General features: G+C 45.6%; 1 protein-coding gene across 1 annotated transcript in view; it reads right to left on the bottom strand.

Moving 5' to 3' along the window:
• Positions 1-4,863: 4,863 nt before the first annotated feature.
• Positions 4,864-26,007, bottom strand: part of LOC119389985 (voltage-gated potassium channel subunit beta-2) — a 47,567-nt gene continuing 26,423 nt past the window's right edge. The window contains exons 2-16 of the mRNA XM_037657475.2: positions 23,648-23,789; positions 21,917-22,045; positions 19,751-19,794; positions 19,578-19,615; positions 18,882-18,961; positions 17,479-17,523; positions 13,639-13,683; positions 12,834-12,877; positions 11,727-11,813; positions 11,034-11,119; positions 9,065-9,185; positions 8,488-8,582; positions 7,410-7,563; positions 6,505-6,593; positions 4,864-5,277 (exon numbers count right to left, since the gene is read on the bottom strand). Coding sequence (XP_037513403.2) covers positions 5,191-5,277; positions 6,505-6,593; positions 7,410-7,563; positions 8,488-8,582; positions 9,065-9,185; positions 11,034-11,119; positions 11,727-11,813; positions 12,834-12,877; positions 13,639-13,683; positions 17,479-17,523; positions 18,882-18,961; positions 19,578-19,615; positions 19,751-19,794; positions 21,917-22,045; positions 23,648-23,697 — 1,194 coding nt within the window. The 5' untranslated portion in view covers positions 23,698-23,789 and the 3' untranslated portion in view covers positions 4,864-5,190. The remainder of the gene's footprint in view (positions 5,278-6,504; positions 6,594-7,409; positions 7,564-8,487; positions 8,583-9,064; positions 9,186-11,033; positions 11,120-11,726; positions 11,814-12,833; positions 12,878-13,638; positions 13,684-17,478; positions 17,524-18,881; positions 18,962-19,577; positions 19,616-19,750; positions 19,795-21,916; positions 22,046-23,647; positions 23,790-26,007) is intronic.

Here is a 26,007-nt window from a genome sequence, read left to right as displayed (position 1 = left end):
AGACTGTGTATACACGCAAACTTCAACGCGCTTTATATATAGACTACGCCGGACTGTGAAAACAGCGTACGATTTATGGCGACGGGCATGCATGCAGGCATGGCCTGTATTGTAGCGTTTGTTTCCGGTCACAAGCGCTCTATATAAGTACTTCGCCCAAAGCATTCATATGTCATTACCTTGCTGTCATCTATGTACACAGAGCACCACTGAAAGGCGGGAGTAATCGTGAAACTGATTTCAACAATGATGATGTATCAGCGTTTGTGTGTGCGTGTGTGTGTGTTATGGGTTTGACAAGCCTTGGCATTCTTTTTTTTTTTCTCCCTTTTTAGACATATTGACTACGCTTATAATTTACCGCCGCGCGACTAAGACTTTCATTCTTTTTAAAGCTGTTTTAATTGACTGCATTTGCTATACTCAAGAGTAATGCGCAGTAGATGCCTTGAGATGAGACAAATTTATTCTTTCACCGGCTTTCAAGGTCTTGGAACTACGAGCTCTTCTATAATACTTGAAGGTGACGCGCACTTAAGTGGCCGACTGTAGACAACCTGCAAAATGCTTGTAAAAGATCTAGACCCATTTCTTTTCTCTGTCTTTCCTTTTACTCCCCCATTATCCTATGCACGCATGCCCGACATCTTGCGTACTATATACAGTTTCAAGTATTTACCTAAAGCAAACCGTTATTCAACCTCTGCGCTTGTACGCGTTTGCAGCAGTTTCTTATCGAACACCTGTACTTGTGAACTTGCATATGGACGCCACCTCAAGGTTCTTGCCTTTAACATATATCCAGCAATGCTATCGCTATGCACAACTCTGCACTGTGCGTGCCAAGCAGTTTATACAGCTAACCTAACCTGCATTTTTTTAACTTATTGGTGCAATAGTTCCTCAAGCTTGCCGCTATTTCTTTGAAATGAAATATTTTGTTTATATATACTTGTCACATTCATTACACACGATGTGTTCGTTAATCAACTCTCAACGACCAAATAAATAAGAAGAGAAATGTACAGAGTTATGTGTAATGGCGTAGGAGAACGGTGTTAACGTTTGCATATGAGGAGGGACGTGCAAAAAACGATATATATTCTTTGGTTTACTGTCAAAAAGCGAGGTAGCAGCGTTTATGTTCCAGTTTCGTAAATAAATAATAAATACACTTATGGTATCTTATGGGCAATATTTCCATCTCAAGTTCGCGAAGAGGCAGACCGAGCCTAATTGTAGACTCTTAAGTTGGAAAAAATCGATGCTGGTGAAATTTCTATTGAAGCATGCCTATAAGATATCGCGAATAGCGAAGCGTAAGTTAATAAAAAACATGCGAGAAACAAAGCGCACCTGGCAAAAATATATATAAACGGTTGTCAATATTGACGTAGGGTAATATTTACTAGCGATACACTGGAACATTCTGACAAAATTTTAGTAGCGTGCTATAAAGATAGCAGATTATCAGGACATTCGAATAATTTACAATGTAGCCCATGAAACTCTCAATGCGAAATGTTCAGTTATTCTGGCAACCTACGCGCTTTGGGGCGTGATGCTGGAATTTTGCCAGAATGAGTCAGTTTTCATGACTAGTTTTGTTCACCAGATATGATTTTTTTTCTCTCGCCAACTTTTCATTCATTTATTGAATGTGGTGCGACCGCCGCCTATAGAGATCGCGACATTAGCGACATGCACCTGTCCGCAATCCAGGTCACGTCAATTAGCGCCGAGTTTCACGAAAACGTTCAACGACTGTGCCGCCGAAAGAAGGCAGGAAGAATCACATACGAAATTAACCCATTATTTATGCCCTACGCCGCAGGCGCCCCCTTACTAACTCAACGCGAACGCGGAGAAACAGAGCACACGTGACTTTGTACGGGTCACGTGACTATGCGTGTACCAGAGTCGGAAACGATACAAGCATGGATACAAGTATAACTGCAACACACGAATGGAGAGAAGCGTTTTCGGCGGGTAACACAACACACAGAGGTAAAAATAGGGTACAGGAAAAAAGAACAACAACAAAGAAACAGTAAAAGTGTCACACAAGACGAGACGTGTTCTTGAGCCCTGGCTGTGTCGAGCTGTACCCCGGCCTTGGTAAAAAACTGCAGCATCACTTGAAAGATACCCCATCTCTTGATCCATGCGTGTGTTTCTCTTGTTCCTCAGTGCTAAGCGAAGCCACTTATAGTGCAAAAAATTGGTCCTATGGCCCACTCCTGTCAGGTAAGCACGAACCATACTGCTGTTTGTGGACATTCTTTGAACGTAACGCCCACGTTTTTACGTCAACCAATGGCAGCGGACGCATTCGTTTTGATGTTTCGGTTATTTTTCGTCTGAGCCTAAAGATGACGTCGATCGCGTTGTGAAACGTGCAGCAGTAATTTAAGGCAGCTGAATACCGTGTTTGCGTCATATCACGCTCGCTATAAAATTGACGAAAAGCCATTAATTGCCTGTAAATTTGTCCCGCGTGCATTTTTTCTTGGCACGATCACCGAGTGACATTATTTCTTCAAAACACTTCCGTTTTTCCAAACATTCGTGAAGAAGTCTTCTAAAAAAATAGAAATCGGTGACTTTTGTTCAAGTGAAGCGTTATATTGGATGCATATATGATATCCGAGCATAACTTTACTTAAGATAAGGGCCAATGAACTGTCAGGATATTAGTGAAAGTTAAAAAATTCAGTTCATTGAAAGCTTGTCAGCAGCTGGGATCGTTGCGGCGCCTGGCGGAGCAGATCTCAACTACGCGCGTCTTTCTACGTGGCCTCTGAGATCAGCTTCGGATCTCAGAGGCCAATGTTAAACCGAGGAATACACCGGGTCACACGAACACCGACGCGCGAGTGCCACTATCAGACATCTAGGTTAAGGATCTTTTTCTTTCATCTTTTTTTTACGGTACGTATGCCCTTCGCTGTCTGCAGAAGTCAGTATAATCTGCTTCCATCGAGCAGTAAGCAGCGTATAAAAGGCCTTACACGTTTGTTATGCTCTCTTTGGCGTGTCGTCTGTAACAAAAGTTATATGGATGTCGTTGCAAACAACACAATGAGCTGCGTCGCCAGTAATTTGTTTTTTTTTGTTTACCGTATCTCTTGGGTAATGCGTCACCGCGGTGCCTGTAACGATTGCGCCTCGCGAAGCGACGCGCACGATCCGTCATCTGTACGGCAACGTGCAGACATGTTAGGCTGTATATGTAATTGCATGTTGGAGGCCAGCGCGATGCGTAATGAGTAGGTATAGGCACAGGGCCTTCAGCTACACCTGCGGCAGTGTGTCTTATTTGTAACTGTTTATTTTTCGTGGCCCTTTTCGATGTGCGAATTGTGCGGAACTGCTGTCGGCGTAGAAACATTTGCAGACAAATGTGCGCCTACTTGGCGTCTTACGTGGTGCTTACTTCACGGCCCTTTGTCGCTATGCGAAGTTTCCGGGACGTCCAAATCTGAATATGTCAAACTAAGAAAAAAGATTGATGAACACTCCCCCCCCCCCCTAGAGACAGGATAGCGAAAGTTTAGACTAAGGAGATAAACTGCGAACAGAAAGCTGACCGAGTGAAATGTAGGAAACAAAGGAACGATGATACGTAATAAAAGCGGCACGGTTTAAACATGAAAAACTTGGAGGACGCTAGAGCTTCGCCTTCAAGAGTAGAACGCGATAGCGTAATCGGGCCCCGTGCGCATCGCCGTCTCAACCAACGTTACTAGAACAAACTGGTCTCAACTGCTAGCCGGTTCTCGATAGATGCCTGAACCGTGCCGCAAGGAAACGAACGTCTGTGCGCGTAACATTGGCAGTTTGAAATTATCCCAGAATGCTTACTCCAAGCACAATTGCGAAGTTCCCACTACGTCCTAATTCTTCCTATTGTGAATCAGCGAGGTAGCACCAACTAGGAGTCCGTAAAGCAACACGCGCATCTGCGCAGCTGCACACTTTGTTGATGCTGCTGCTGACAATGATGATTAATTATGCCTGAGCGCTTTGTAATGGGTGAGCCTTTAAAACACCCACTCGTTACGCAATTCACATGTTCCGACGGCTGGCGCGATTCTACGCTTCTGCCACGCAAAGAAGTAGAACGCGATAACGTACTTGGACCGTGTTCGTATCGCCTTCCCCAATGCTAGCCTGCCTTCTCTTCTCGGTGGAGACCTAAACCTGCCGGCGGACGCATTGCGCTTCTATCTTTATTTGCACTTACCTCGAATTTTCACTCACGAACGGAAAACGCTGATTTTTCGCTCACAAGCAAAGACGCCGCCGCCGCCGACACCATTATTACGGCGAAACGAGCTCTTTAACGCTTTCGCGTTAAAAATCGTTGAACACGGAATGTCGCTGGAGCCAACGTTTCGGCAACTGTTCTTGTCTTCTTCAAGGCAGCAACTGGCCTGCTTTGAAGAAGAGAAGACCTTTTGTCGAAACGTTATATCTCCAGTGACACCCCGTGTTCAACGATTTCCCATCGCTTCAACCTTCCACCTTCCCCTGAACTTCTTCCTTATTTGGTAATCTGGGTAGGCTCTTCTGTTCGCTATACTTGAGCTAGGCATGTTTCTTTTTTTGTTTTTTTTTTGTCACTCATTTTTCCTGTGTTAAAAAGAAAGGCATATTATACATACGTTGTTGATAACACAGAGTGCGTGTGTGCCCGTCAACAGAAAGCTCGTGGAACCGATTGCTGCAACGCGGTATAGGCATACAGGTCACAGGTTTATGGCTATTCCTAAGTATCTACATAATGGTGCCAATCGTAACTTGACGGCAAACACGACAGCAGTCGTGTACCTGCCCCATCAGCTGGGATTAACGTATACGGTGGTTCCCGCAGGTACAGTCCACTTCGGTATTTCGTGTCGACAGGCATATATGGTCACCTGACCGAGCACGGAAGAACAAGAGAAACGCCCGCGGTAGTCTCGCAATGCGGATACCGTATGTACACTGTATGTAGAACAATAGGCAGCGCTACTGGATGACACAGGCGTGCGCGACGCTCGCGAAGAAGCGCTGCACGCGGCCTCCTTCTTCGGCCGGGCCCGGGTCGTCCAGTTCGAGTGCGATGTGCTGCTGCGGCTGTAGCTGCTGAGATCCGGGGCTGTCGGGTATAGGTGCTCGGGGCCCCAGCCAGGGCTCCTGCAATTGTCACCTGGGTGGCGGCACCGGCCGCGGCCGGTTGTCCAGGACTTTCTCGATCTCGCCCATCACGGCCGACGTCAGCTTCGGGACCACCTGTGCAGCACCAATGCGCATTTGTCGGTTGAGTGACGTATAAATGTCGTACGGACGTGAAAGTATTATGAAAATTATGATTTGTGCAGGGACAAGAAAATACTAAGTATAGGCGCCCAATTTTCCAAAAGTGGTTCCAAGAGTGCACCTAACTAGGCGAGTACGAACACCGCTAGACACGGGACGGTGGTAGAAACAGGGCGTTGATGTCTGTCGTTCTGTGATTGTCCCGTGTCTAGCGCTGTTTGTTCCCGTCTTAATGGTTCCAAAACTACGCTGGAATGAACTGCTGGGTGTTGAATAACATCATGTTTGCGGGGGTGCTATCACCCCCTGTAAAGTCGTTTGCGTCTCATGGCGCACGCGCGTCTGGCGGATTAGCCGCAGTGATAGGGTGGCCAGCAGTGAGGTTTGACAGCTGCCGAACGAGAGGTGGCGCTGTGATCGTGCGGTGTAAGGTGGCTCGGTGGCGCCGCCCTTTCGGCGAGGATAGACCGGCGTACAGAAAACAGCAACGAGTCTCTTTGGGGTTTGGCGGCGTGCGCAGACGGACGTCTCCCGCTGTGGGTCCATGGGGACGATGCTGCGTCTCGTTTCCCGTGGACCCCTCGTGGTGAGTCGAACGTCGGCGACGCCGCATTCGCGGTACATTGTGGGCGTGTCATGTTTTCTGTGTATTGTATTGGCATTGTATAAGGACACTTAGCGTGTTACTATAGTTGTGTATTAGATTCGGCTGGCGAGCTCATTGATGTAAAAGCAGTTAATAAATGTACACGTGGTTGTTCCTCGACGGCGTGAACTGTCTCCGTGTGTTCCTAGAGCGCGGCGTCCTTTCAGACCCAACACGTTGTAAACGCTCCTTACGGCAAGAACTGGGCGTGCCTGAGAGCTATGGTGACTAAGACCTAGAAAGAGATAGTGCCATTGAAATCTTTCAAATATGGCTCATGCTTCGGTGTTCATCGCCCAGTCTTGCCTTGTGTGAGAAATGACGTGCATGCCGAATCAATACATCGAAAGCAAAAAAAAAAAAAACAGTGTGTGTCCTAACTATACGTATGTCTGTTGTGCCTTGTTTTTTTTTCTTTTTGCGCTAATCTCAGCGCAGATATAACCATGACTAAAGTCCCTGTACCAGGGGCTTAGCCAGTGAGCGATCAAGCGTTACTGCTGCGCACAGAATCAGTAGACACAAAGCGCTACTGTAGAGAGTATGTTACGCACCTGCAATGCGCCCAGGTGGTCGTACAACTGGTCCACTGAAGAGGCGCCCACGAGAACGGTGTGCACGTGTTCGCTCTTCAGACACCACGCTGTTTGGCAGGCGTGGATCCACCAAGGAAGAAACAAAAGGAATACGCCGCCGTGATCAGTGGTTATGGAATAGAACGCGACGTAAGCAAACGAAAACACAATGAGACAAGGACAGAATATTGCGTGGCGTCTCCGAGCATGAATCCAACAGACAATTAGGCCAAGGAAGGCGCAGGGGGAATTGATAGTCGTCTTTAACTGTAATGTGGTAATTACGACGCCACACTCGCCGCCTTGGCTACGAGTGGCACTGGCTAACACTCCGACACGTACAGAAATGCCCAATCAAGTGGACGACGGAGTGCCTTCCATCATAGCTCAATTGGCAGAGTATCGGACGCGCAATTCGAAGGCTGTGGGTTCCGATTCCACCGACAGAGAAGGTGCTTTTTCGATTTGCAAAGGTAACCACAGAACCACATGCGACACAGAAAGAGACAACACGAAGCGGTTACCTTTGCTAATCATGAATAACCAACTGGTCTACACCCACACTCTTCTAAGGTCCTTCCAAGTGCTTTTTCGCCCACTTTAATTCATTCAAATTTCCTTTATAATTACTAAATTATAGTTAAAAGACAACAATTACGGTCGCCTATGTTTTCCTTGACCTAATTGTTTATTGGATTCATTTTATTATGTCTAACAAAGAAACGGGCTCCTCGATAATATTCGCATTCTTTTGCCTCCAAGTACATGCAAGTCGACATATATCATCGTCACCACATGCACTTATCCGCGAAGGGGAGCTATCGTGAAAAATGTGTTCCGAGAGCGCAATGTATAAATTTGTATAGCAGTAAACATACGCGTACCGATAGTGAGCTGATTGCAGCTGCAGCCGAGCCTGTCGGCGATGTACGAGAGCTCCTGTAGCTTAGAGTGTTGCCGCGTGAAGCGACCGCCGGACTCCTCGCAGATGGCCTTCTCCGGACGGTCCACCTTGTCCGTCACGGCCGAAACATATTGCTGCGCGCCGGGGAGAGGAAACACGAGGACACTCTCAATGTTTCATGGAGCACCATACTCGGGCATCCGCTTATTACACATCTAAACACACGCGGAACATATACGTAGTCAATATTGTTTAGTATATACACTCCTTGCGTGACACAGAGCCTTTCTTCTTTCCCTAAAACGGAATATAATGGTGCATAGATTTGTTATCGGTGAGGTCCTTGTTCGATGCATGTATTCAGTTTGGATCGTTTCGCCTGGCGAAACAATGCTTTGGCTACCTTTGCGAAAGAGCAAATCATGAAAAGTTTATGGTGTGTTTTTTTTTTTCGTTATCTTTCTTTATCTCATTGTAAGTTAGGTTAAGGAAGTCGCACACTGCTTGTCAATTATTTAAGCACATGTTACGGTTTTACAGCTTATCTTCGTGGTTCTTTTCTTGCCTTTCTTAACTTTTTTTTTTTAAATCTATAATACTTGTTGCGGAGAGATTGCGTGACTTTTACTGCTTGTAGGAGCTGTATAGGTAACTTGGGCGAGTTGGTGCGGATGCATTATTAAGAAAACGGCGCTACGAAAAAAAAAAAAAAGCGAAGACACTTTTACGGCGTGTGGTAAAAGGCTTTTCTTTTTTTCTCCTGTCGCGCCGTTTTCTTAATAATAATTGTAGAAGGTCCTCTTTTGGTTCTGACCTTATAGAACACCTTGCGTGTTTATGCAGAACATATTTAGCTCGCGTGTGAATGAGCGGTACACTGAAGCTTTCGTTGTCACCGCATAAACTGTCACACGATCGCTGTCGTAAATGCGATGTACTGGCTCGTGTAACCATACAGACTAGATCTGACCATCATGCACAGAACTATAAGGTTTTTAGTGAATCACGCGAAATATCGAGAAACACACACACACACACACACACACACACACACTCACCCTGAACGAGCCCCTTGAGAGTAGGTTGACGCCTTCGTCAAATTTTCCCGTCAGAACGCCGAAGGCCTGCGGCGACCACGACATTGTGCCAATTCCTGCACGCCGAAAGCATTGCCTGAGTGAGAACGTGTTGTGGCACCTGCACTCACTCACAGCGGCTAAGGCGTGTTATAGAAGTATATGTTATGGTGTATAGCGATATGTTATGTGGCGAATTCGACTTCCGGCCGCATAGCGACGGGGACGAAACGGAAAAGGGATTGTAAAAGTGGACTGAGGTACACACGTGAAAGAGCCCAATAAGCTAGTGCTAAAATACATTTTTTGTTTTGTTTTTGCAGGCATATCTTGAACCTGCTTTCTGCCTGTGGAGAATTACTAGAATGTGGGCTCGAACATTTTTTAAAATTATTTGCTGAATATTTTCTTCTCATACGATGTTCACAAGCCAGCGTATTTGCCAGCTACTGCGAGGTAACTCCTCATGATTGAGGGACCAACTGCTGTCCTGGCGAGGCAGACGATGAAGCCAAGCAACTGAGAAGTAATTGTAATCGTAATAGACGCGTGTACTGACCGATCTTCTGGCACAGCTCTGGTAGCTGCAGTTCCACCTTGTCCCTGTGGAACATGTGGTACTCGGTCTGTTCCGCGACGGGGGGCACCAGGTGACACTGCCTCGCCACTGTGTACGCTTCCTGTTGAGAGCGTAACAGAAAAAGAGACAACCCTAACGTATAGCAAACCAACGCAGCGGCAAGCCAGCGGCACTTAGCGCTTCTTAGCTCTTGTTTGTTTTGCAGCAAGCAAACGTTTGTGGTGCACATAATGTTTTCGAATGCGTTGTGTCTTCGGAGTAGGCTTGAAGACACAGAAGGGATGAAACCTCAGACCCTGGCTTTCTAGTGCGTTCAATTCCTCTCTTTTCTATTTAACTCTTGCATCTTTACCCATCACCCACTGTAGTGAAAAAAAAAAAAAAACCTACGTTTTTTTTATCACGTACCCTAAAGGCCCCTGACGGACATTACAAGAAGGAAAGGGGGGGGGGGCAGTGAACATAGGTGGGGTTTCAGTAAAACAGATGTACACTGGTTAACAGCAACAGCAATGAAGCAGATAATAAATTAACACTCGCGTATAAAACAGACATTACAAGATTATAGACATACGAATCAAAACATAAATACTGAGCGATATTAAATGAACTATGTAACATTACTACAAATTTCTCGTGGTTTGTTATAGACACAACATCCTGTGGTAGATTATTGCAATGACGGTCGGCACGAAACAGTGGTAAGAGGTCAGTACACGCATACTGAACTACAACTTTGAAGGGGTGGTCTATGAGGGGGAAAATGCGATGGGCAGGCTGAATGTAATATGTAGCAAATGAAGAACGATCGTGATGAAGCTTGTGAAAGTGAGATAATGCCAGCAGTCTCCTTTTCACTAGTGGCGGAAGGTTTAGTGGTGCTTTGGTGTTAATGATACTCGAATGACGCATGTAATTTCTTGTTATAAATCGGGCAGCTTTATTATTGATAGGCTCTAGTTTATTAATTAAGTATATTTGATATGGGTTCCAAATGAATGACGCATGTTCTATTTTAGAGCAAACCAGAGAGATGTATGCTGTAAGTTTTGTCTTCCGGCCGGTATCTCAAGCTTTAGCATTTCACGCTCTTTATTCGGTGTCTCTGGTATTAGCTCAGCAAACTCCTTCCAGCCAGCGTGGAGAGTAAATAAAGTGCGTTTGTCCTGCAAGCATCCAGTGTCAAAATCTTGTAAGCGCACTATCGTATGCGTTTTCGTTTCAGAGAGTTTGCCTATAGTTTCGTATTCGCATAGTTTCGCATTCCCAAAGTAGTTGATATATGACAGAGTGGCCTGTAGGAACACGCGCTGGTTATAATCGTGATGGTGCAGACATCGAAAGTTAAACTGCCGATTATTGCTAACGCTAAGCCTGCATTAGATGCGGCTCATTCATTGGTGTAGCAACGATCAGCGAAAATGGGTGGCCATGTATTTCGGAACATGAAAGCTCCGTGAATTCTGCCCCGGAAGAATAAATCGTCAAGGAGCGAGTGCCTAGAATATAAGCGCAAAACGTCGCAGAAAGCAAGAGCAACTAGATGCAGAAGCCACATGGTGTTATTATGAAAGGGTGCTATTAATAATGGAGAAAACGCAGACAGAACAAGACCTAAAGCAATAAAGTGAGGCAAATGTTAGTGGCCCAGACTTGCCGTGCAGTTTTGCTTTACGCAAATGAATGTAATTATTTTTGAACCACGAGCAGGTAAAGCCAGTATACTCCTCCGGAATTTACCCGAAGTGGAGCTGTGAAATTTAGCATTGCCATTTTTTGGGCGTGTTGGTAAACGGAACTCGAAAACATATTGAGCGCTTACAAACAGGGACGTAAGGGAGACGACAACACAATGCGCTTTGTGTTGTCGTCTCCCTTACGTCCCTGTTTGTAAGCGCTCAATATGTTTTCGAGCTGTGAAAGTTTATAAGTAGAGAGTAGTGCTTACCATTATTTCCACGGCGCTCCATCGTGACGTGCCCCAGTACATGGCCATCCCCTGGTTAATGCAGTATGTACACGCCCGCACTATCTCTGCGGGGTAGACGAGAATGAAGAAATTTAAGACGACGAAATACTGTAAACTTGGCAGCGTAGGAAATCGAAGTAATGAAAGTTCAGTTATGTCGATTTCGTACTTTTCTGACTTCTGAAATGAGTACGAAGTCGATGTGAACCTGAGCAGCTTAATACCAGAAATTATACGATAGCAGTACGCACGTTCGCGGGAATAACGAAACAATTCTAACAGAATAGTTTGCAAGTCTAAACTATTCTAATGTTTGTCTTCAGTTACACTCAGATTTAAGTGTGTTGAAAAGTCATATTCATATGTAGAGTTCGTTCTCTCGAATCTACCATGGCTCAATATCTGAAACTCTTTTAAAGTATCAAGTTTTTATTGAATTTTTTAGGCACAAGAAACTGTACACTCAGCGCCAGAAGCTTACAGAAAAAAAAAAGCTACGCATTTCCGCAACCTAACTACGTGGCCCGGTGTTTGAATATCCAGCCTGTTCATCATATATACGAGTACTGCACGTTTTTCAAGCCTTACTGGCCATGGTCACACAATACTCGAGAATCTAACATTTTCTCATATCCTACTGGCCTTAAACATTCAGGGACGAGGGGAACTTGCCTTCCATGGGACACATGGAGTCGGCCTTGTTGATTAGCATTATGTCTACGTAGTTCAGCTGTAGGCGCTCTAGCGACGCCTGAAGACCTGTGAAAGATGTGGAGAAAGAAATAGTTATTTGCTTTTCTTATTCACCATGTATCGTCCGCGGCTTCAAGACGTGGATTACGTGGCGCGCAAATCGGGACAATCTCCACGTCATTGTCAACGCCCGACGTACAGGAGCAGAATATCCATACCCCAAAGTTCTGCCATACCCGACAAAAAAAAAAAAAAAAAAAAAACAATTTTTTTTTGTGCGCAGCCAGCATATCTCCGGTATTGAGTCCGTTCGAACCATGCTGTGCGTTTTTGTGTATGGCCTTAGAGCTCCTACATACCCCTATTACTATCGGCACCATCCATTATACGTCATCGACTGACGTCGTACGTTTTCGCCAACGAAATAAGTGAATGATTAATATTAGTGTTTGTAAGCACACGCTTTCCATGTACAGCTTAACGTTTCTATGCGAGTGTGACAGACTGTAGGCTGTCTGAGAAGACTGGGGCCACGTTCACGAAGCTTTGCGTTATTAACAGATGTACGTGTGTCGTAGCAAGTTCGCTTTTACTGGTGGGTTGGAACTTGAGTATGTTTATATAACGGACAGTTTGATGGAGGGCCAGCTGTCTAGCTGAAGTGGCCGCTACACAATTCTCAGTGAAAGATGACTCGTTATTAAAGAATACAGCGATTCCCTAACAGGCAATGCCATTATTCATGAAGCAGTCCGCACGTCGGAGCAGCTGACAGCTGCCAACCGATTGTGACAGCGAACTGATTACTATGCTGCGTCTTAGTATGCCTAACTAATGAGATTAGGCCCACGACAAAGTGTCCCTAGAAAGAAAAAGTTTATGGAGTTCGGCGCCAACGTTTCGATACTATTGCTGACGTTATCACTGCAGCTCTGTTAATAACCACATCAAGTACATCACGCCGTTAGACAAACCAGTGGCCTTCCAAATACTCTGTTATTGTACCAATGGTAGGAAGTTAAGAAATTAAATCTCGTAAACGTTGCACTTGTGACGCTTGTCAGCTTCACGTGCTGACTATCTCACCTTCAATGATGGCTTTCCTGGACAGCCCTCGTTCGGAATCGGACCTTCAGAAAGGAGGTTGCAGAAAACAAAACACATTATGTAGGTTTCGCGGTGGGACGCGACAGCGCATGACACAAAAAAAAAGAAGAAACAGCCGGTAGATTAAATTCCCTATAAGGATGGATAAGGTAGAAGGCAAGAAAAGGTGCGTAGGAGAGGTAATTATAGGCTGTCGTGTTTTGTTACCCCATGTATTCGTGTTTATTTTTCTTGCTACCTTTATAGTGCGACCTTTACTTGGATATGTAAGACCAACTAGCGCCACTATAAACTTTACCTGGCACAAAGGAAATGGGCAAATACGTTCGAAGAGCGTAGATGACTACGTATACGCTACTCGCTTTATGGGCAAGAAAATACTTGTAAGTATTACGTCGCGTGACATTGTACTGTTCTAGTTAGGTGGGTGTTGAGAGTTGTGTATGTATTGTCCTACATGTTTCCTGTATTTGTGGAGATGGAATGAACAGCTAAACTGCTACTGGTAAGGCTACTCACACGCGCAATGGCCCTATGTTTCTGAGCGACCTCTTCAGTCTTTCGTTTGTTCTCTTCGTTCTAGTTGATGTTAGGAGAATAGTAGTTTCGAGTTCTTAGTAAGGTCTTTATGTGTTTTCTTTTTCACTGAATACGACATACAGAACGTACAACACTCTAAGTTTCATCTTTTGGACCGTAATTAATAGCATCCGGTAAACGAAGAGCATCAGTTCTTTTTTTTTCTTTTTTTTAAAGGTGTGGGCAGAAGGAGGTATACACTTACTTTGTCGCCCAGAACAACTTTGTTGTAACTACGTACGATGACCGTCTGAAAATGGAAAAGAAAGAGCAAAAAGAAACGTGAGGAAAGCAGCAAAAGTTACATAATATTTATTCTGAGGATAACTATAGCTTGTGTTGGCAGCAGCACTGTAGGATTCATATCCGATTTGAGTTTCGATACATGGGCGCCACAATCATGGGATTTAACGCGAATGATTTCTTAGTTTCGTGTCTCGTGTCTTCAACTGAACTAGGTCACGAGACGCCGAATGCATCCGCACGACAGTTTTTATGCGTATAATTTTATACTGTAGGACCGTTCACTTAGTCGTTATAGACAAAAAGAAATGGCTGAGATTTCACTCTTCTAAACCTAGTTATCACGATAAAAAAGGTATGTTTGGCTTGGTTTTGCAAATGCTATGCACACAGTGTTTCAGTAAACCTTCTCCCGATCACGTGGTAGCGCAACTGCGACGCCTCTCCTCAGCGGATCACCTGGTGTGCCGTCCCGCCTGCCACAATTGCGCTACGGCTGCTCAAGGTCATTGCGACGCGATGAATGACCTTGGGGAAACATGGAGTAGTAGAGCTATCGCTCTAAAAAGGCAACGTTAGCAGACCAAGATGGCTACATTTAAACGCATTCGTAAAATAGTCCGTAAATAATGGCATCTGGGTAGGTGTCGCGCAACAATATAATATATTTACGGAGGAGCTTAAGTAGGCACTGTCTTAGGCTGTTAGCGCACCCGTTTTGTATCTACAACAACCAAGTGAGCGGTATATAGACTAATAAGCATGAGGACGGTTGTGCGCACACGCTCGGCGTTTCTCTACCTTGTTGACGCGACGTTGCAACATACAAAACATAGAAAGCGTTCGTATAAAATACCAAGATGGCGGCACCCGTGAATACAAAAGAATTATCGTCTACATTCCGTGCGAAAGTTAAAAGATTTCGCATTAGTTATGCATTCAGAACCTTGAGTTTTCGCTCCGAATGAGTACAAAAAAATAAAAAAATAACTGCCGAGAGGCTATATTCTAGTTAACAGTCTACACCGTCCGTATGAAGTCGCAGCATGCATTAGTGGACGTGAATATATCTCCCGCGGATTCCTAGAGCGCCATTATATTTGCAAAGAAGCGCCTGCGCGCTTCTTTGCAAATGTAATGCGTCTACCGTGTCTCGTCACTCACGCATTCACACGCACATACAAACGCAGACTTTGTTCAACTTATACGGGCGCACGTGCAAGGTCGTTCATGGTTAATGAATTCGCCTCTACATTTCGGGCCCGTACTCGTCTACCCCCTCTCGAGTCTCGACAGAGTTGGCGAGACGAAGCGAAGTCGAAGAAGAGATGCCCTGGCGGGCATTTCTATTCTTATATTACGGCGCGCAACAACCGCATGCCCGCCCCACGGTCTGTCTTAGCCGGTTTCCCTCCGCATTTGGCGAGGCACGCCCCTGTCAGCCGGCGGCGCCTTCATTAGAAACACAGAGTCGGCGGTCATTGGAAGAGAGTAGGGGGGGGCTGGGTATTTCGAACGGGAACAGCAGCCACGGCCAAGCACAGACAGGCGCACAGGCGCGGTGTCTCTCGCAACAAGGGCTCGGCATACGCGCCTCGCATCAAGCCGCTGGAGCGAGTGCAGCGCTAAGACAAAGGACGGCGGTGTGAAATTAGCCGAGACCGACGACTTCCTCTGCCTGCTTCCCTCCCTATTCTTTCATCTATCTTTACTTTTTTGTTTTTCTACGGCCACGCAGATTTCTACGGCCATGCTTACCGGCGCAAGATCCGAACTTCCCACGTATACTGAAAAGTAACCGCAGATACATCTTTGTAGTCCCCCCCCCCCCCATTTCTTTACGATTTACTTTCCTGTGCTAGGAAGCCCCCCAAAAAAGGCAAGGGAATGATTATAAAAGGGATTAAGATGGTGATGCTTATTGGCATGTCCGTTGAAGCGATTCGACGACAGTAGCCACTTAGTCTGGTTGTTATAGTGATATATGTTACTTTATCCCATCATCTCTTGTACTTTAATAATTATTTTTGCACTTCGCCCTCTCATAGCGCCGACTCGTGGTCGGCCCGCACTCACTCGCGCCAGAAACAGGGAGAACTAGGTACGTGTCATAGCGGGGTGCGCAACCGTCTAAAAAAGTTCGATCCGGTGAAAGGAAATACCTATTCGGTATTGATTTCTTAACCACTTTGAGCGTTCCTACTTTTGAAGCGAGCGATAAGAAACGGTTTACTCGCTGTACGTTTGGGGCGGTCATTCCATACATGTGGTGGCCTTGCGTCGCGTTTCTGCTGTCGTGAAGTTTACCGTGTCACAACTTATGTTTCGGGGTCTGCGTATACAGATATTCGATTACAGCGCTCTAATGTTTGTCTCTCTGACGCGAATTCGATTGTCAGAGCGTGGAAAGCCTACCGGTGCCTACGTTGGCGGAGCCACCGACGTAGCTTGGGGTCTTCTGCCCTAGGTGCCTGGTTTCTCTGGACCAAAATAAAGTTCTTGCCATGCCATACCAGACCATTTAACGCCATTGGAGGACGGACGGATGTACAGACAGGGCAAGACGGGACAGGAAAGCGCAATACCGGTGGACTGACGCACGCACGCACGCACGCACGCACGCACGCACGCTCGGGCATAGTCAAGCATCCCACTAATCATCAATGTTCGAATGGCAGAACATTACATTGTGCAGCTGTATCCATAGGTCGGCAAAAAGTGCGGAGCTCACTCGAACTCACCCAAGAAATATATTTTGCGCTTGTGTCTCACTCGGACTCAGACTCACCTAAAATTTCCTCAACCGAACTCACTCGTACTCAGACGCGGACTCAACGAAAATATTTCTCAGCCAGAGTCACTCGGACTCAAACTCACGGCTCGATCTGAGTCTAAATGAGTGTGAGCGAGTCGACTAAGTTAGTTTGCCGACCTATATATGGCTCTAGCAGCAGGACCGTACCCACGAATTATTTTGCGGGAGGAGCTTCGCGTCGACGAGTGGCAGCCATTCTGAAATATTCACGTATACTTCTAATATTTCGCGTGAATCGGGGAGATCACTGACGCTTAAAACATGCATCCAATGACACATTGTATGAAAATTACCCTAAATAGTAGAGGCATATCGACGCAGCGATAACCTTGGGTATTGTGTAAGAGCTCCCTAACCGTACTCTTGCCTACGGCCTCGGTAAACAGCGTGCAGATTTCGTACTATCAAAGGTATTACTATCCCACACAGCGTTTGCCGAGCATCTCGCTTCTCACTCTTAACGAAATGAATCCAACAAACAAATAATCCAAGGAAAGCGTAGGAAATATTATTAGTTGTTTTTAATTTACTGTAGTAATTATGACATGAATTGAATTGATGTAGAGAAAAAACACGCCTTCCGTTGGCGGTGCCCGAACCCACAACTTTCGAATTACGCGTCCGATGTTCCACACGCGCAGAAATACCCAACAACGTGGACGGGGGAACGCCCTCCGTCGCAGCTAAATTGGTAGAGCATCGGACGCATAATTCGAAAGTTGTGGGTTCGTGCCCCGTGTTTTTCTTCCTCCACTTTAAATAAATTTATCTTTTATCTAGTGTACTACAGTTAAAAAAATAACAAACCTCATCTATGCTTTCCTTAGCTTAACTGTCGGGTGGATTCATTCGGTTATGCCCATTGGCATAGTCAAGAGGCAGGGGAGAGCCGAAGTAACAATGGAGTCACACACACACATACAGAGAGTGCGGGGACTCGCGCGGGCCGCCTGGAAGGTGGCCAAAGCAGGGTATAGAGAGACGCACCTCCATCGCTTCTTCTTGAGCACCTTGCCAAGAGCCACCTCGGCCCTGTAAACACAAACAACACGAGGCTCTTGCATCCACTCGTCCTTCAGAAAGCCTGACTATACGGCTCTGTTTTGTTTGTTTGTTTGTTTTCCTAGCCTCTCGCACTCTCTCCTTCTCGGTCACAAACGCACCCGCTGATGCGGCGCAGACAACTGGTGCTATTGAGTGCGGCGCACGACAGAAAGAGGGCATTGAGCGACGAGGAGGAAGGAAACGGGAAGAGGAGGAAGAGGAGAGGGCCTAGACTGCGCAATCCACAGGTAGGTAGGAAGCAGGGCATAGGACGGTAGAAATAACGTGGGTTTAACAAAGGGAGCCCCTTTTGCATTGCACCTCAGCAGGATTCATTCCGCAGGCATTTGGTTTGCAGAGAACAGAGCGAGAGAAAGGGAAAAGGCTCGTCCGTCACTCCGGGACGCAAATGTTCAAGAACTGGAATGTGACGTGTACACGCTTAGTGTTAACTCTTTCGAAGCGAACTTGATATTAAAACGCTAACAAACTCGCGTTCAAAAAACAAGTAACGTGGGTGGCGCACGCTGGACTGAGAGTAATTAACTTGCAGCGCCACTGCATTTATTTTCGGTAAAGTTTATAGTTGGACGAGTTGGTGGCAGTTCTTCCTGACGTGTGAAGCAGCGCATGGAGACAAGACACACAATTTATTTTTGTTGAATAAATATGGGTGTTGTATTCTTTATTTTCGTATGTCTTGTCTCCGTGAGCTGCTTCACGCGTCAAGATGAACTGCATTTGTATTTGCCTTGCTATAACAGCAATACGTCAAGTCAGAGTTGATGGTGTCAGTGGTCATTTGCTTGGTAGCAATTTGTTTTCGTCGAATAAATTTGGGTGTTGTATTACTTTCTTTTATTAGCTGAAGCGCATCATTTTTATGTACCCGAATGCACTGCAAAATGAAACTGCAGTGCTTTATGGAGCAAACTGTAAGAATGCTTATGGCAAATTGCTGGAATAGTTGCATTTTCTGATAACTGAGGTATTTCCAGCGTTTCAGAAACAAAGAAAGAAAAATATACAATACAACACTACGACATTTTTCTGAAGAACCAGCGTCCTCTTTGTCTTTCTGCCTTTCACCTCCCTAAATTTCCTTTTTTCCTTTGAAGCGCAGTAAACGCATCATACGGTGACGGAAATACGAGTTACAGACTGTCTGGTCGGAGGTGGACTATATAGCATAACAGCGTAAATATTTATAGCCAAATATTGCGAATAAGGTTTGCATGTAATGTAATGTACACATTCTATATACACGTTCGCTGTGGAAACGAGACGTTTTAAAGCATATTGAAAATAAAGAACAAATGCCATGCTCCGTATAGTACACAACGTACTTTCCTCCGGCGTAAATGTCGGCCGTGTCGAAGACGTTGATCCCATTGTCGAAGGCGGCTGTCACGATGTCCTCCGCAACCTGGAAAAAAGTTTCCGCATGGCTGAATATGTATTCATTACAAAGAAGACGGATATAACAACAATTGTTCGAGTTTAACGTCCCAAAACCGCGATATGATTATGAAGGACGCCGTAGTGTAGGGCTCCGGAAATTTCGACCACCTGGTGTTCTTTAACGTGCATCTAAAGCTAAGCGCACGGATGTCAAGCATTTTCGCCTCCATCGAAAATGCTTGAGGCCCGTATTCGACCCCGCGACCCTCTCAAAGGGAAAAATTATGGCGTAGTGGGCACTTCGCAACTGTACTTGCAGTGGGCATTGTAGGATAGTTTTAAATTGCCAATGTTACTAGCACAGACGTTGCTTTCCTTCAAGCGTGGTTGAGGTGTCCAGCGAGAAGCGAAGCGAGGCTATCGATTGAGGAAGCGATGGAAAGGGGGCCAGATTACGCTATCGCGTTCTACTCTTGAGGCGAAGCTCAAGCGTCCGCCAACTTTCTTCTTCAAAAGTTGTAAGCTGACAACTCTTCCTTCGAACGCATTAACTCGTATCAAGCCGCCACTTTCACGTGAGCATTTTCAAGGTTGATCATTGTTACATGCAAAATTCTGTAGCGTGTCATTCCACGACTCACCTCTTCTGATATTAGTGAGCCGAACGTCACCCAGGTTCCTGAAATAATAGGGGAAAAAAACGTTCTGTTAGCTCAATTAAGAGATTAATAAAGTGCATCCTACGAATGGCCCACGGACGCGCGGTTGCAGGTTCATCAAAGCAGGGAACATTGAAAAACATGCGTATACTCACCTAAACCGACGTTTGATATGCGTAGTCCTGATTTTCCAAGATTTCTGCGAAGGACCAAAGAAAAACCGTATCTCTAGTGGCGGCACACTGTCATATTCGACTGTCATCGAAAGCAGGTTGTCATTCATTCTACATTTATATAACCTTTCACGATCTCAAAATATAATTATTAATGTCTGGGGTTATGCGTGCCAAAACTAAGATATAGTTATGAGGCACGCTGTCTTGGATGGCTCCAGATAATTTCTGCCACCTGGGGTGCTTTATCGTGCGCTGACATCGTACAGTACAAGGGCCTCTAGCTTTTTGCGCTCATCGAAATGCGACCGCCGCGGCTCCGATCGAACCCGCGTCTTTCGGGTCAGCAGACGAGCGCTGTAAGGAAAGGGCCACCTCGGTGACAACCTCAAAACATAGAAATCATTGTAGTTATACTACGATAAAATTAATCTGGAGCTTTAGCTTCTGTATCTGTTTCGCTTTATGTGGAAGTCAATCTTTTCACTGAAAAGGAAATTATTGCCAGTGTTAGGCGTCAGACATAGACGGGCACGCTAAGAAATAGTGCGCTGGCTGAGACATCATATACAGGGTGTTTTTTTTTTAAAGACAATACAGATTTTGCATAAAAATCCTATGACAGTGAGGCTCTTGTCGTTTTCGCGCACGCACGCCACGTCGAGGCGGAAAAAAGTCTGTCGCAGATACAATGACACTGTTACCACTAATCAACAAAAACTCGTTAATTAACTTTTCAATTATTGACTTGAGGGCAGGTGTTTATGTTAGAAAGTTGTAGTGCGGACCAATTTATGGCGTACCTATTTTTTTACAAATCACAAAAGTTGCACGTAGTTCGAGGTATTCTTCATCGAATGTCAAGGGCGAAATCGAAACTGACTGCGCAAAGTGCGCACGAAGTGCGACCGTTCTGCTACGTCAAACCGGAACTACGAGTCACAAGGGCGCGACGAAATTTGAATGAAGGCGCGCCGCGGCCATATGTTTTCAAGAAAAGCTGCAAGTCATCTCACTTGTGCCCGCGTATCGCCTTATTTTCGCGCGTAGTGTTTGGTGATTACCCGTTTCTTTCGAAATGTGCACAAGAAAACCGCGATATCAACCTTTTCTTTGCCTGGTAAGCATAAAACTCAGGGGCTGCCACTTCGGCGCTTCTTCTTGCAGGCACCCGATATAGTTATTCGCGCCTCTTTATAGTTTAAGAAAGAAACACATAAGCACTACCCATCCCACGCAAACATTAAGCTGTCTACTTATGTATTTCAGAATGCTTGCCGATTTGTCCGCCGCGGTGGTATAGCGGTTACGGTGCTCGGCTGCTGACCCGAAGGTCGCGGGTTCGATCCCGGCCGCGGCGGTCGCATTTCGATGGAGGCGAAATGGTAGAGGCCCGTGTACTTAGATTTAGGTGCACGTTAAAGAACACCAGATGGTCGAAATTTCCGGAGCCCTCCACTACGGCGTCTCTCATAATCATATCGTGGTTTTGGGACGTGAAACCCCAGATATTATTAATGCTTGCCGATTTTTCTGGCCAGACTCTGCTTCTGCGCGCTTTCATTCGAATTTCGCCACTTCCCTGTCACCCCAGTGTTCCGCCGCACTTTGTGCGCGCCGGGCGCGATCAGTTTCGATTTCACCCTTGAAATTCGATGATGAATATCTCGAACTACGTGCAACTTTCGTGATTTCTTAAAAAAATATGGGTGTCATGAATTGGCACGCACTACAACTTTCTAATACAAATACCTGCCCTCAATTCAAGAATTAAAAAGTTAATTAACAAGTTTTTGTTAATTAGTGGCAATTAGTTTTTCCGGTTCACGTGCGAAAACGGCAAGAGGCTTACTGTCATAGGATTTTTATAAAAATTCTGTATTGTGTGGAAAAAACACCCTGTATAAGCCTTAATAAGACGTGCACTACTAAACGGATGTACTTTAAAGAATGACGCAGTACTTATAATCGTACTTATAGTCGACACATACTTGTAGTACTTATAGTCGATACATAGTGAATATGGCTCGACTGAACGCATCGTCCAAAATGAAGGCAGTGAAGTACTTGAGCACAGTCCAAGAATTACTGGAACGCGTGACATGCTGTTGTGCGTCCTCCTTTTTCTTATTCGGCAACATAACATACCTGTAGCGGACGGTAGGTGGTGCAAACATAGACACTTGTCTGGTGGGTGGCTGGCTGGCCAGCACGGAGCTGCCGCTGGACAGTGTACCCTCGTCCAGGCACTCCAGGCTCGCCATGGGAGCGCGACAGCTGAGAAAAAGAAAAAACAAAATCAATAAACGTGTAAAAAGAATTCAGTAGGAACAAACTCGGGTCACTGTCTACGATCTTAGGGTTGTATGAGGTCATTCGTACGTGTTTTGATCCGCGAGAAATGAACTTCGATCTGCTCACTACACTTTAATTTCAAAATACAATCAATCAATCAATCAATCAATCAATCAATCAATCAATCAATCAATCAATCAATCAATCAATCAATCAATCAATCAATCAATCAATCAATCAATCAATCAAGCAATCAATAAATCAATCAATTAATTAATTAATCAATTATTTAATTGATAAAATGGATAATTAATTAATTTTAAATTTGAACTCCTTTGCCGAAGAGCCCTCGATACCACCAGATCTGGTTCCTGTAAAGCATAATTCACCTCTTGCATATGTGTGTGCGGCGAAGCACCACTGAAGTGAAGGGGTAGGTTGTACGATTATTTTTTTTTTTTTCGTTTTTCTTCGTTTTTTACGCCAAGCGACGAGGTGTAGCCGGTGCCTCCTAGAGGCGCAAACCTCTCCTATTTTATCATCTCAATAAAGAGGGCAAGGATAAAAGGCTAAGTTGAGAACGGCGGACGAGATGGCAGGCTAAGGACCCAGGCAAATCCGGAAAAGGACGCCTTCTTGCCGCTTCGGTTACATCATGAAAATGTCAAAGCAGTGTCATGAACGGAGTACAAAGTTGTGCTTAAGAGAGGAAAAATACAGTCAGTAGACTAATTTCGTTTGGTTTAAGCCTTTTGTTGCAACTTTCCATCTGCGTCTTTCTCGTCTAAGCGCCCCATATTTTCGGGCTAGTTGACGTTCAAAGATGAAAAAAATGCGACGCCGAAACACCTCTCTCCTAACTCTGTATCTCTTATACTGCATCCTCTGATTCAGTGTTGCAATTTCACCATCCTTATGCCATGGATGGATTGAAAGCATAGGGTGAAAAAGAAAACTATGCCAGAGACGGACAAAATTTACTAGTGTGTCGAAGCCTAACGTGATGAAGGAGGTTGGATTGGCTATGTGCTAATGCAACTGACGAGAACAGTGCTAGGCTCGCGAAATATCCTCAAACAAGAGGATCAGCGAATAAGAAACTATACACAGGGAATCCATCGGTCGGTAGATCGAGCCGACTGGACGCATGAAAGTTTAAATGCAATGTCACCCTCCTCATCCATTCTCATTAAAAAAAAATTGGGAAAAGAAAACCGTAGGGTTTTCCTGCGGTCACAGCACTCGTGTGAGAGCTGGGAAAAGTGTTACATATGTTCGCTTTCTTTCTTTCTTTCTTTCTTTCTTTCTTTCTTTCTTTCTTTCTTTCTTTCTTTCTTTCTTTCTTTCTTTCTTTCTTTCTTTCTTTCTTTCTTTCTTTCTTTCTTTCTTTCTTTCTTTCTTTCTTTCTTTCTTTCTTTCTTTCTTTCTTTCTTTCTTTTTGAGCTCGGAACTACAGTGATTTCAGTATTCGCGGCAGTCATAAGTGAGCTAGCCGGGATGTCTAGGGTACGCAACTTCGGATCGCGCATATACAAGGGCGTCGAAACACCCGTGAATGAGGTGCATGCGGAGGGCATCACTCACTTGTTCTGTATGAGCGCATTGGTGAGGTTGTGCTCGCTCTTGACACTCATGCAGTCCGAGTCGAGGGCCACGTACTGCCTGCCCAGCTTGGACGTGCTCAGCGCCGAATCAGCGTGCACGTCGCCCACCAGGCTCGGAGACTCTGTAAAGATGCATCGGTGAAAACACTTCACGTCATCCTGGACTGTAGGCAGCATAATACAGGGAGAGAGCTATTCTTGTGCGTTACGCGGAATACTGCACAGCTGTTGGTCTGCAGTCTATATAGCTTTAACGTCATGAAATATAACCAGCACCAACTGCCAATTAGACGAAAAAAGGTATGTCTTGACGACAAACCGTAATATCACGGCTGTTCACTGTGAAACATGCTTCGAGTTGTGCGCTACACGCGCACTTCAGTCACGCGCACGTTGCTGTCGACACTAGTGCACTTAACTACAATATAACACCAAAGAAGACAAAAGGATCGCCCACTTTGTCCACAAAGGCACATGTACAGTCGTCGTATATTGGTCTCGGAGTCACTAGAATTCTATGTAGTGATTACAACCCCCGTGTTTCTGAATACTGCTGGGCAACAAACTGACTCAATCGGGGAAAATAGAAAAGCATGTTCACATCGGTGGGTCTAACGTAACTGTCCACTGTATATCGGATGCTTGACCTCATGAACGTCGCACCGCTCTAACTGGGGCAATTGAACGATCGGCCTTCCGGAGAAGTGAAGATGGGTGCGTGGCCTCGTCCGAATACGGTCTGCAAAGCCACGAGAGCGGATCGCTGCCGTTTTTCTCGCTCATTTCTAAGGCCGTGCAAAAGACGGAAGCTTAAGACAAGTAAAATCACAAGACAAGGAGCTTATCGGTGTTTTTTCATCGCCTTGTCCTGTGGTCTTCGTTGTCTTCATATTCCGTCTCTTGCGATGCCTTGAAGATGAGCCTTAAGCAACTCGCCCAGTCTAACACGCTTTCTCTTTTCTTGATATGCTCCACTATATACGTTGCTTGTTGGGCGAGTTGGAACGAGTCAGTCATAGCGTAGTTCAGCGCAAAAAACAGGCAACAGACGAGTGAGAGGACAAGGACGCAGCGCTATATACTACTATATACTACATATGTATGCACGACCGCATTGTGATGATCTGAACAGTAAACGCTTCACTGTGCTTTAGTAACTCTCTCCTTCCCCCCTTACCCCTTTTCATAATATTAACTTCTCCAAAACTATCAAAACCCGTTTTTCTGGCTAACCCTGGTTAACGTTCTTTTCTTGCTTGTTTGTTTACCTAGTGACAATGACCTCTTTTCACTCCCCCTTCGCTCCCCCTTTCCTCCCTCTTTCCTTCTTTCTCACTCTCTCTCACTTTTCCTCTCTCTTTCTTCTCGTTTTATGTGCATTTCTCCTCGTTCTGTGCATTATTAAGGCGGGTCACGCCTTTCTCTTTTTCATCGTTTCGCAGTATCTTCTCATTCTTACTGTCTTCGTGGCTTCTCATTTTCCGGTTATTCTTCGTGCACACGCGATGTCCTCGCTTCTCCTTTCATCCCTTATTTCCACATAAACGCAGTCCAGCGGGCAGCGGGAGCCACGAGATTGGGTGACACGCAGGGCGGGAGAACGCTGAGGTCCGCGCGGACGCGCCGACAAAAAAAGTGCTTATAGTCCGTCCCGCGCGAAAGCCCTCCCATATATAGGATCTCGCGACGATGATGCCGTCGGCACAATTTATAACGCGCGCGTTGTGGGCGGCGCACAAGCCGCTGCATCTGTATACAGCTTCTGCATAGTGCTTCGTAAGCGCTGGAGTATCTCCGCGCTGCGCTGGAAATCGCGAGAGTTGCGAGTTGCGTGCAGTGCGTGAACAAGCTGGCAAGTCAGAGCGCAGCTGGAGTGTATAACCACGGTGAACGGATTGAAGAGAAAGAATCGCAAAAGCATGCATAAGTTGTCATACGACTGTGACTTTTCTGTCTCCGTTTGTTACTGCCGTTCTTACACACAGCTGATATTAGCAATGCAGTAAAGACATATAGAAGCGTTGCCTGTAGGGCGCGTTATGAGGCCCCGAAGCGTCAGCGCGGGTACTGCATCCGAAAGGTTGCTTCTCAGCGCGTGTGCTTGCACGCGCCAACCTGCATACACAGTTCATAACAGACTAGCCGTAGAGTGCAACCTGACGAAGCGGCGGTGGCTGTCTCTTCACAGGCTATAGAAAAGGAAACAGGCAGACTACTGGTGTGTGAATTTTCTGGGAATTCCAGATCAATACGTGTCGATCTCTTTTATTGAAGTTATCAGATGTATACAGTGCCGTTCAAGGATGCGAACACCGAAGTCAATTGCCTAGTGTGACCCCC

Source organism: Rhipicephalus sanguineus, chromosome 4 (genome assembly GCF_013339695.2).
Source record: "Rhipicephalus sanguineus isolate Rsan-2018 chromosome 4, BIME_Rsan_1.4, whole genome shotgun sequence".
Classification (NCBI taxonomy): domain Eukaryota; kingdom Metazoa; phylum Arthropoda; class Arachnida; order Ixodida; family Ixodidae; genus Rhipicephalus; species Rhipicephalus sanguineus.
This window is presented reverse-complemented; position numbering and strand designations above follow the sequence as displayed.